Genomic DNA, 12,395 nt, shown 5'->3' on the forward strand with positions numbered 1-12,395 from the left:
CAAACGAATATATTCCTGCATACTGTCTAAATGCTTTGTACATGTAGAAACCTCAGCTTGTCCTCTTTTTACTGCCAAACTATTTTAGTATGACAGAGGTTCACAAAAAATTATTGTCATATAGCATCAGGTCCAAACCTGAATGCTTTACTTGAGGCTATAGATGTAGTAACATAAAACCCAAGCCAATAAAAGCCTCCAAATTCAGGTTTAATAAAATTCAGTACCACTTGTTTATACATCAAATTATTCATGATGGTCAATACTCTGAAATTCAATATTCCCCAATAAATAAGTAAATAAATATTTTGGGGGCATCTTATATAATTTATTTTCTTTTCCTTGCCTGCTTATCTTATGCTCTTTGTTCATTTTTATTTTGTTAGAGTAGTCACTTTTGCTATTTGTATTTCAAACTCCTGAATTCTTCCAAGGGCCCCAATTTCTCCATATCCCAGCTGTTCTATTTCCTCCCCACTCTTGTTTCAGCCCAGTAAGCAAAACCTTTTTGGGCTTGTGGGAAATATGAAGGTTTCTGCATCTCTGTGAAAATTATGCTATTTTGGCTATGTAACAATCATTTTTGTACATGGAGTGCTTATAAGCAGTATATTAGTATATGGGTGATGACAGTGATTTTTAGTTCAAGGCTGACTGACCCAATATCTGTAGCTTTTAAATGCTCATTCCATTCTTAATTTTCAGGTTACTTAAACGAGATAATTAATTCAAGTTCATATGAAGTTAGAAGACACAGGTAGTTGTGAAGTGTCTGAAGAAGAACTGTAGAGGGTGCCAAGCTTCTTCACTTGGTTTTAAAATCATGAACTTTTTACCAGACACTTAAACAAATTGAATATTTGATTGGTGATTGGGTGCACATCTTACTCAGTTATATTTAATTTAATAAAATGTAGAAGAACATTTCTATGAAAAGCCTCAGTAAGTTTGACTTCCTTTGTAAAGTTCTGCCAAATTTTCCTAAGTGTTCTCATCTCACAAAAGGAAAATAATTTCACAGAAACAAGATACTTACAGAAAAAAATGGAAAATGTATTTATAAAATATATTTAATAAATATAAATATTTATTAAACTTCCCAACTTGCTGCCTCTACACATATTGGATTGCAGATCCAATTCTGGACAGCATGACCAATAGTCAAGAATTTGTTAGCGTGAGATTTAGAGGTAGATTTAATGGAATTATGATTTTTAGCACATGTCTCCACTATACTGCAGTAATATTGAACCTGAAGGCACTATCTTAAGCTCTACCTGAAAAAAATATGAAGACAAGACAATAAAGAGTCTTGTGGGAATTGACATCTTTACTATGGCATAGGTTTTTGGAGATCCACATGTTTGTTAGATCTGTAGAACATCATTTTGAGATAGGACAAATATATACAGTAATAATTATCATGTGAACATTCTAATCAATATTGTTGGTAAACCCCCCCCCTCCATAGCTGCTTACAGAGAACCATACTGAAACTATTCCTCATTTCCAAGCCCTAAGAGAAGTCTTAAAGTGAATTCCCAACCCTTTGTGAGTGAAAGCCACACTTTTTCCTTTCTCCAAACACTAAGATTGCTCTCCAATTCAATTCATCTAATTGAGTTTACTGCTCTGTATGAAGCTCTTTTTTCTAACATCTCACTTTCTTAAATGATTCTAATTCCTTCCCATTATGCTATTACTTTCCCCCAGTCTCACAGAATCCTGAAAACATAGAACCATAGAGATAGAAATCCCATTTAGGTCATCAAATACAACTCCCTGTTCCAAATTAAACTAGCACTAACAAATGGCCCAGTAGCCACTCTCTGAACTCATTCAGGAAAGAGGAGTCCACTCCTCCATTGGTAATTGGTTTAATTGTTCAACAGATCTCCTTAACAGTCAAACAGTTCTTTCTTCTTTTGTTACACCTCTTAGCCTGGTTTTATTACAATGATAAAAAATGGAAAAGAAAAACTGATCTACATTTTGAAGATGGGTGAGAAATAAATAAAATGAATAGCACTTTTACACCATCAACATTTCTATTCCCCAGGAATATTCTCTATTTCTGAGCAATGAAATCTGTTTATGGTACTCTCAAACACAGAGAGTCTGTAAGCCTATCAGTTCTGATCAATACAGGAGTGAAAATAAGTTTATTTAATCAGTGCTCCCACCCCAGTTGCCATCACACCTGGAATAATGGGTGGTAGGAATTTCTATGTTTCTTAAGAATTGGATATCACCTTTGAAATTCATGAGCATTCTGATTTTAAAGAATGGATTTGACTCATACAAAGACAAATTGTTTCTAAACACCAAATGCAGGCCAGGCAAGTTTGGAGTGGCTTAAAAGAAGTGCAGCAGACATTTGTATGGTTTAAACTGCAGCTGGCAGGGAAATGACAAGTTGTCCTTACATGAGAGGAAATGGATATGATTATGGATATGGTTTTTCTGTCGTTGTTTTTTAAAGTAGTTAGAAAGCCAATTTCTTTTGAAAATTAGTAGAAACTAATGAATTTATAGCTGATGTTAGGGAGTTCTGTTCTAAAGGCTGGGAAAACAGAGGTTCTGGAACATATGTGACATTCAAGCCATGTGTTGCTGACTCCCAACTGAACACAACATTTGTTGGTCCTGTTATGGTCTATTGCAGCCTTTCTCAACCTTTTGACCCTGGAGGAACCCTTGAAATATTTTTCAGGCCTTGGGGAACCCTGAACATTCAGCCTCAAATATAGGCCATAAATTACAAAACTATTATATTTGTTTCATGCGTAGGCATGTATATATGCATTAACAGTATCCTTAAACTAAAAATAAGCAATGAAACTTACTGTTTAATGTGAAGTTGCCCAAATTTGAAATATTTTTTAAAATAAATCACGATCTCTCAGGGAAATCCCTAGTGATTCTAGTGCAAACCTAGGGTTCCAGGGAACCCTGGTTGAGGGTGGGGAATATTTTCCTGGAAATATTTTTGGAAGTGGCTTGTTACTACCTTCTTCCTAGGGATGAGAGAGAATGACTGTCCCATCTAGATGATTTCTGTGCCTAAAACAAGACTAGAACTCAAGATTTCCAGGTTTTTAATCCAGTGCCTCAATAGTACCAAACTGGGTCTCAAACATTAAAGCAAAATTATTCGTATATGACATTGAAAGGAGCTTCCTTCAGACTCCTTCCTACCAGACATGACAGACTGCAGATCAATTATCTCCAGCCATTGGCTATAGTGATTGTAAATTACAGCAGGTGTAGATGTTTTCTGGAGAGCATCAGCTTGTGGAAAATTATTTTAAAGGAAAATGCTGAGTGACATCTATTATTCTTATTTCCCACCCCACTTTTACTTTGCCCCCATTATCAATAAGACTATTGTCTTTCACAATTATCTTTTAAAAATTGATTGATTAAATGCCATCAATTCTGTGTTGATCCTTAGTGACCACATACTGTAGATAAATTTTCTCCAGGATAATCTGTTCTATATATGGATATTCATGTCTCTCAGTTGTCATTCATGGTGCTGTAACTGAGGCCACCTACTTTGTTGCTGGTTGTTTTCTTGTCTTCTTTTTCTCAGAATTATGGACTTCTCAAGAAACCTGGGTATACACATAATGTGTCCAAAAGATAATTGTTTGAGCCTGGTCAAATGTCCCTGGAGTGAAACTCTAATTGATTTGTTCTATGATCCATGTCTTTGTTTTCCTGGCTGTCTGTGTTATTCTCAACAGTCTTCTCCAGTACCAAAGTTCAAAAGCATCAATACTCTTTCTATTCTATTTCTTCAAAGTCCAGCTTCAATATCCACAGAGTGACATTGAAAAGACTATTGTCTGCATGATACATGTACACATGTATCTGAGTATTTTCTCCAAGGCCTTTATTGCTACCCAACCAGTTGTTATTCTGTCACATAGTTCTTGACTGTTGGTGATGATCTTCTTATCTAGAGACTATACAACCTTGGCATATACTCCCCACATAGTTCACTCATCACTCCCAGAAACACCACCCCCCTTCCATGATGAGGCAGCATAGCAGGATTGGAGGATGTGTGTGTGGAAAGAAAATGCAGTTACCCAAAACCCTTATAATAGAAGAAGGCCAGAGATTCATTGTGTCTCACAAATTTGTAGACTTCTTCAATTTAGATAAGGAGCAGCAAAATGTAGCCTCTTTTAATGTTGAACTAAAACTCTAATTATTCCTGATTATTGGTAATGTTAGTATGACCTAATGGATCTAACAATTTACATCTGCTGGAGGGTCAGAATCCTCATCCTGATTTAGATGAAGTCCATCGCAATTTTCATATTCTATTAAGATGTTTTGTTTTACTTATCTATAAAAAAATAAAGCTAGTTCAGATGAAAGTTGGAATTCTAGTTTGGTCTCTCAAGAAAAGTCATTGTGGTTTGCAAATCCCAGCTGACTTGTCTGGACTCAGAAACTAAGCAGAATTGGGCACTGTTAATTCTTGGATGGTAGATGCTACAAAATCCCAGGGCCACGGTCCAGATAAGAAGTTGAAAGGGGGGAGGGGGGGAGGCACATCTTAGAAGAAGACAGTAAAAAATCTTTTCTATATTGTTACCAAGAAAACACACATAAATCTATCCATGAAATTACCGGGAGTCAAACATACCTTGAACAAGACCTTAGATTTATACCTCAAGGACACATTTGTAATCATCATGAGATTTAAATTTCAAGGATACATCTGTAGTTACATGGAAAGAATAATTAACATGGATGTAATTGCATGAGTTATAATGACTTCCCTCTGGCAAAAGTATGCATGCAAATTTTCCTGTTTGAAAATTGTTTTGCTGCCATTGTTTGATTTATAATATTCCCATGGTGGCAGCTTTAGTGGACTATTAAAATAGTTAGAGATGCTTGTGATAACTCATAGAATTTATTTCAAGATGGCATTTTAGCAACTAATATATAAGACAAGATAAGGAGTTAATTATTAAGAGAAATTCTCAGTAATACATATAGAGGAATTATATTTATCTGCTTTAGATTATTAGAAGGCTAAAGAGTTTTTCAGCATCAAGTATCTTACAACATTTAGAGATAGTTTAAGCCTGAATTATTTCAGTGTTTAAGTATCTTCAGCTGAAAATGGTTAAGAAAAAATAATTAGAAATATCTTGCTTTTATGTTAAGGTTTGAAGGCATTATTTTATATCCCATGAACTGTGGATGTGTCAGATCTGTATATGATGTGAAATTCTGTGATTTTAAGAAAAAAAAATGTATTTAAAGAATCTTGATTCAATATTATTTCTTTAAATCAGTCGAAATATATTACTGCCACTGATGTATAATAATTGAAGTTATTGATATAAATATCTTTTACAACAGTTATCTTTGAGAATGAGAGATATGCTCCCAGATTTTTTTTCTTTTTCTGTTTCTCTTACTTGGCCCAATTAGGACCTCAACAGAAGACCAAATATTATTGGTCTGATTGTGATTAATATAGAAAGTCAAATATAGGTAAATCACTCAGATTTTTTTCTAAGTGATTTCAAATATCTACCCATAGAAATAGTTGTGCATAATAATTTCAGGTTTATATACATGTATTGAATGAAAGAAAAGCTAAGCAAGATTCAGCAACATCTGAAACAGAGGTTTGGGCTTCAGAAGACAATTCATTGGGATGGAACATGAATGGAACACCACAAAGATACCACGTAGGAATATAAGCAATTCAGAGGTAAATCTGCATGCAACTGACATATTATATGTGCAGTATTTGGAGCAAAATATATTTTATTTATATAACATATTAAGATTTATGCATGTATATACATACCAACAATTCTATCATTTTCTTGGTAACTGAGGTAGAACATATTGTTTGTAAATCTGTCTAATCTGGTCTACATGGGCTGTTTAGTTCATGGCGTACAGCGTTGTACCAATAATAGCCATTAGGAAGAGGGTTTTGAAAAGAGATTAGACAATTTGTTTCTTAAAAACCCAAAGGATATCTGCCATGAAGACTCTTTATACTTCCCAAGTTCAGAGATAAAAATAGATGAATTATCTATTAAAAATAGATAAACATTTTGAATTTTTGTTTGAGGTGGTGAATAGCTGTGGAGACAAGAGTGTTGAAGAGGGCGGGATGGAGAACTTCCAGAAAATATAGAAGCTAGGAGGCAAAATACCAGTCAAGCAGATGCACAGTATATTAGAAAGTCACAATGCAGGTTTCCTTCCTTCCTTCCTTCCTTCCTTGCTTGCTTTTTGGTGAAGAATGAACACTGGGGAACAATGTTTTCACTAATATCTTTCCTCCATGTAACTCCTTCCTATTTTCACCGTGTAGCATTTTCAAATTCAAATCCATATCAACACTTACAGATATGCACTCATAATGGTACAGTGACAAATTTGTGCAAATACATACCTCTTTAGAGATTATAGATGTCTCTGTGTATGTACATAAGTATGAGAGAGAGAGGCAGGGAGAGAAGGAAGGGATTGCTTTTGGCAGGTGATGTAGTTCAGGAAATCTTCAAGAGATGGAATGAAGAATGAAATTGTTTTCCTCTCCATCACTTGTTGTTTAATTTTAAAAGTATATAAATTAACATTTTAAAATGGAAGAAATCAAACAAATTACGCTATTAAAATTTTAGCAATCCAGTTTTTCCACACATAGAATTCAAAGCACACAAATTCCTATACAGTCAATTTCTGATTAGGAAAGCTTTTTTGAAGCCTAAATCTTTGTGTGCAATAAGGCTGAAGAAGATTCTCTTTGCTCCCCTACCGGGAACAGCTGCAACACAGCTCTAGAACCAACTGATGGCAAATGGACTTCTCTTATTACAAATGGTCCCTTCCCAATACCAAGATCTATAGAAAAGTTGCATAGGGGACTTGATCTGAATTAGTCTGTTAGATCTTGCCGGCTGGAGTTGTACTATCACAAATTAACTAAAATAAATTTTCATATGTATAATATAAAATGGGGAACTTTGTACATCAAAGACCAGCATTTGAAGAGAGGCCTGTTGTTACATTTCTGTGATGAACTCTTTCCTTCCTGCTCTCCCCAGTCCAGCTGGCCTTTAAAGCATGATTTTTGCTTTTTGGTGCCTTTCACGTCCACTTATTTTCTCCCTTTCCTTTCTGTTTTGCCTCTTTCTCTTCTTCCTCCACCCCTCTCCTCTCCTCCCCTCTCCTCTCCTCTCCTCTCCCTCAATTTGCATTTTTCTCCAATGCCTTTTTTAGGGGGAACAAGTGGATTCTGGGACATTGGGGTGTTCATGGGAGAAAGGCATGGTTGGGCAAGATAAGGAGTTACTTTGCTCTCTAAATATTCGAAAGTCGTATCTCTATCAAATTTCAAATTAAAAAAAAAGTTGGCAAATGAAAAATATTCAGACCACTGTGACAAAGTTTAAGTTAAACTACAGAATTTTTTTGGAATGCATCTGTTTATTTTTTAAACAGTGGCCATTTTCATTTAAGAAAGAAACATTAAAATGTACAGTATATCTCTCTCTTTCTCAAGAGTACTATGGCTTTCTAGCCGTTTTCTGACCTCATGGAAACAATGCCAGAGAAAGATTTTTTTTAGTTATTTATGTTAATTTGCTTGATTTTTTTCTTTTTTTTAAATAATACTTTGCCTTTTCCTCCTCTGTCCCACTGAGGTTTCCTTTTTCATCCTGCCCAATTTCTTCAGTGCTGCCCTTCCCATTTAGAATGAGACTGATTGTGACAGAGCAACTGGGAACGTTGGACCTTCCTAGTTTAAAGCTGAACTTACAGTTCAACTTGAAAGGTAACTTAATCTTAAAAGAGTTCTGCTAGGCATCGGCAAAGGAGGGGTGGCAGAGTGCTCCTACTACTGCCTCTTCTACAGGATCTAACTCTGAGCCAGGCTGCCTTCCTCAAATACAGAATTTCCAAGAAAAGATGAGAAGTTCAGCTGATTACTCTTCTGAAGAAGGAATCCTCTCCTGCAATAGCAGAAGTGATAAAGGTGCCATACAATTTATCGGCTGAATGATGAGAAGCAGCGATCTCAGCTCCACCTGGGAAAATCCAACATCTGTAGTCACTGGTCAAGGATACCCATTTCCCTTCCTTCCTAATCTACTGCCTGAATTCCATGGCTCATTCTGGCTGACAGGTCCTTAGAAGAAGACATGTATATTCAGGTCAACGTACGCAATGTCTCTTTGTGCAAAAGATAGTTATGAAAGCTTGACAAGCCATTCAAATGTACGACACCTAACTTGCATTGGTAAATGGGAAAGAATTGAGAGCCATGTGCTGATTATTTTTAATGTTTAATAAGGAAACATTAAACTTGGGTCTTAAGGAAAGAGGAAGGAAGGAGCCATAGTAACCAAGATTAATAATGTTCTTTCATTTTTATTTCAGAATCACTTTACTTTCCACCAGCAGGGAGGAAATCAGTCAACTACTACAGAATTTATCCTTTTGGGATTTGGCAATCTGCTTGAACTGCGAATAGTCCTCTTCATGTTGTTTCTTCCTGTCTATACTTTGTCCATTGCTGGAAATCTCCTAATTGTTTCACTGGTTGTAGCTGACCAGCGTCTTCAGACCCCCATGTACTTCTTCCTCGTTAATTTGTCTTGTTTGGAGACCTGTTACATTTCAACCATCCTGCCCAGGATGCTGGCTAGTTTTGTAACTGGAGATCAGTCTATATCTGTCTGTGGATGCATTGTACAATATTTCTTTTTTGGAGTTTTTGCAGCCACTGAATGCTATCTTCTAGCAATGATGTCTTATGATCGATATTTAGCAATACGCAAACCATTGCATTACACCACTCTCATGAATGGTAGACTCTGCCTCCAGCTGGCTCTCATATCTTGGATGAATGGCCTATTGACCAATATTATCATAACTTCATTTTTGTTGGAACTTACCTTCTGTGGACCCAATGAAATTGACCATTTCTTTTGTGATATATATCCAGTGGCAAATATTTCTTGTAGCAATACGCGCTTGGTAAAGCTTGCTTCATTTATTCTAGGACTTATGGGAACAGGCCCCCCTTTTCTCTTAACACTGGTCTCATATATCTGCATTCTTCACACTGTCTTGAACATTAAATCCAAAATAGCCCAGAAGAAGGCCTTTTCCACATGTTCATCCCACCTCATTGTGGTGACACTTTTTTATGGGTCAGTATTCCTCGTCTATGTAGTTCCTGAGATTGAAACTTTAGAAGAACTGCACAAGATATTCTCTGTATTCTATACTGTCTTGACTCCTATTCTCAACCCTCTTATCTACAGTTTGAGGAACAGGGAGGTGAAGGAAGCCCTCTTCAAAGCCTTTAGGAAAGATAGCAGCAAAGTTTTGTAATCTCAGAATGTTACAAAGAATGTTTTCATTGTCGATCAGCATGCTCAAAAATTCAAATTTTGCTAAAACGTCTAAATGAAATAATCTGATCCACTTTTCTCATCCAGTGATAGGCAGATTATAGTTTTCAGCCTGTTAAATGTCTCTGTGTATGTGCAAGATGCATATTTAAATCACGGAGAGAGTTTTCTAGAACAACTTTCTTCCTTTATGTGTTGGGTTTTCTTCTACAAATGCAGCATCATTATTGATATCTGAGTTTGTAAAGTAATATGAATCAGGAATATTTTTTCCCCCTCATGTACCAGGGAGAAATGATTAACAACATCCCTTTAGGCTGTGATTTCCATTTTAAATCCTCAAAAATCTGCCCAGGATGCTTCATTTTGGATCCCTACACTGAGGTTGGATTCAGTAGCCAAATGTCCCTTTGCAACTCTATGATTTCATTATTTTATTTCATATCCATTTGTTTTCTGAAATTATTCTCAATAGTTGTCAAGATTACACATTGTCAGGGAGTAGGGTAATGGAATATACATAGTCTTTTACTCTGTTTCCTATCTCCTTTTCCTGTTCCTGTTGTTCATAAACTAACATATTTCTGCACACTGCCTTATGCCCTGTACATGCAGAAATCTCAGCTTGTCCTCTATGCATTGCCAAATCATTTTAGTATAAGGGAGACAGAGAAAAAAATGATTGATTGACTTTTTTTTAATATTGTCATATAGTATCAGATCAGAATGCTTTGCTCCATGTTAAAGAATTAGTAACATAAAACACAAGCCCAACAAAAGTCTCCAAACCCAGGTTTACAAAGAAGGTTGAGGAAGTTTTCAAGGTACATCAAAACTGTGTCATGAAATTAATCATGATGAGGAGTACTCTGATATGGGATGGACATGATACTTCCCACTCCAATAAATTAGTTGTTAGTGGCATCCTATAACATTTAGTCTTTTCTCTTTGCTTTCTTATCTTATGTCTCTTACTTTTTTTCTTTTCTTTATTTATATTTGCTGGATTTAAAGAGCAACTTGTTCTTTTTTGGGATTTGAGTCACCCAAACATTTCTAATTGGATCCAATTCATCTCTTTCCACAGATTAATCTTCAACAGATTAATTTTAGAGGTGGTGAGGTTTTGCCAATTTTATTTTTTCCTAAATTTTTGTTGGGCTTATAGAAACCTTGAAGGTTCCTGCATTTCTCTCCCCCCCCCTCTCTCTCTCTCTCTCTCTCTCATCATCATCATCATCACCATCATCATCATGTTTTGGCTATATAGAAATCATTCTTTCAACAAGGGGAGCTAATCAACTGTATGGTTTCAATTTTAACAATTTTGATTTCAAATGAGGAACACTCAACTTGTATATTGGCTTTTTAACCTGGGAAACAAATGAAATATATTGAGGAACTCCTAAATAAAGTCTGAATGATCCAGTATGTGTGTCTTTTAAATGGTTCATTCCATTTTTAATTTGCAGGTTACCTAAACTAAACAAATAATTCACTTTCATTTGAAGCTACAAGAGATACAGCACATGATAGTTGTGAAGTATCACATATCAAAGAACTACAGGGAGTGCTGAAATTCTTTTCATGGTTTTAAAATCATCTGTAAAGAAAGTGAACATTTAATTGGTGATCTGGTGCCCATCCTGCTCATTTATATTTAATTTGGGAAAGATATAGAACAACATTTCTATGCAAAGCCTCAATAAAGTTTGATTTCCTCTGTAAAGTTCTTGCAAAGTTACCTGAGTTTTCTCATCCTCAACCAACTGTGGTAAACATTTTTGCAGAATCAGATACTGTCATGTTCTCATTTCAATGTGCTGTTAACATTGTAACGTTTCACATGTCCTCTTCTGTTCCGTGTTCCTTCACCCGGGGTTTTTCCATTCCTTCACCCTCCGTTGTTTTGAGGGCTTGGAATGTATGTTTGGGTTTGCGCTCCTGCTCAAGGTTACTTTCCCAGGCGCGTCTAACGGCTTCTAGCACCTGGGAGGGGGAGCGTCCTGACGAGGGATGGGGTGGAACTTGCTTACAGGCAAGGCTTTTAAGTTTGTATTTGGCGCGCTTTTGCTCATTCTCAGCTTTCTCTGTATTTGCATGCTATTCCTTTAATAAATCAGTTATCTTTAAGCCCGAGCTTGTGAGACTGAGTATTTGGGATTAGGCAACCGTTACATAAAGCTGAGAATCATTTCATCCATTTTCCGCTAGCCCCATCCAATAGTTGGATAAGAGGGAACGCTAGCGATGACAGAACCTCAGCTTCGCGCAAGTGAGGGAAGCGAGGAGGAACGGGAGGCGGCCAGAATCCGGCCAGCGCTAACCTCGAGAGCGCAAAGAGCAGCACGTCGGGAGTTGCGAGATATCCAATTAGACGAGCTGCTGATATCCATGCAGGAGAGTCTCAGGAGTGAACATAGAACTGTTATGGAAAGAGCACCGGGGAGGGGGTCTCCACAATTGTCCTGGGAGCCCGAAGTCCCCTTGTCACCGAGGGTGGTGGTAACCAACCAACCTCCGGAAGAGCCGGTCACTCCAGCCCGTATGAGGGCATTAGAGGATAAAATGGATTTAATAGTGACAATCCTTAAGGATCTACCCAGAGAGGCAGAGCCCACCCCGGAGGATTGGGAGGAAGAGCCGGCACAGTACCCCAGGCACAGTACCCTATCAACCCGGGGGAGAAGCAAGACTCGATCAGCCCATCAAGGGGGGGAGCGAGAGGCAAGACCTCCTAGGGATCGACCACCCATGGGGGCTCGGCGTACGCTGACATTCGCGGCACCGCCACAGCCAGCTGAGCCGGCAAGAACCTTCCCACCATTTGGAGTGAAATTCGATGGGGATCCCACAACGCTCTCCTTCTTTATCACTAATGCCAAGCATTATATAGAAGATTGGGGTCGGAACTTTCGGTCAGAACATGGCAAGATCAATTTCATTGCCAACAAGCTGAGAGGAAGGGCAGCGGAT

At 37.2% G+C, this 12,395-nt stretch overlaps 1 protein-coding gene across 1 annotated transcript; it reads left to right on the top strand.

The window, feature by feature from the left end:
• Nucleotides 1-8,226: 8,226 nt before the first annotated feature.
• On the top strand, nt 8,227-9,399 carry LOC134496377 (olfactory receptor 6B1-like). Its single transcript, XM_063302109.1, has 2 exons — nt 8,227-8,277; nt 8,440-9,399. Exons 1-2 carry the CDS (start codon nt 8,227-8,229, stop codon nt 9,397-9,399), a joined length of 1,011 nt encoding a protein of 336 aa, XP_063158179.1.
• The last annotated feature ends 2,996 nt before the right edge of the window (nt 9,400-12,395 follow it).

Source organism: Candoia aspera, chromosome 4, assembly GCF_035149785.1.
Source record: "Candoia aspera isolate rCanAsp1 chromosome 4, rCanAsp1.hap2, whole genome shotgun sequence".
Lineage (NCBI taxonomy): Eukaryota > Metazoa > Chordata > Lepidosauria > Squamata > Boidae > Candoia > Candoia aspera.

Coding starts and splice junctions, on each gene's coding strand:
- LOC134496377 (XM_063302109.1), top strand. CDS start 8,227: ATGTCTCTTTGTGCAAAAGATAGTTATGAAAGCTTGACAAGCCATTCA. Junction 8,278..8,439: donor GCTTGACAAGCCATTCAAAT/GTACGACACCTA, acceptor TTTTTATTTCAG/AATCACTTTACTTTCCACCA.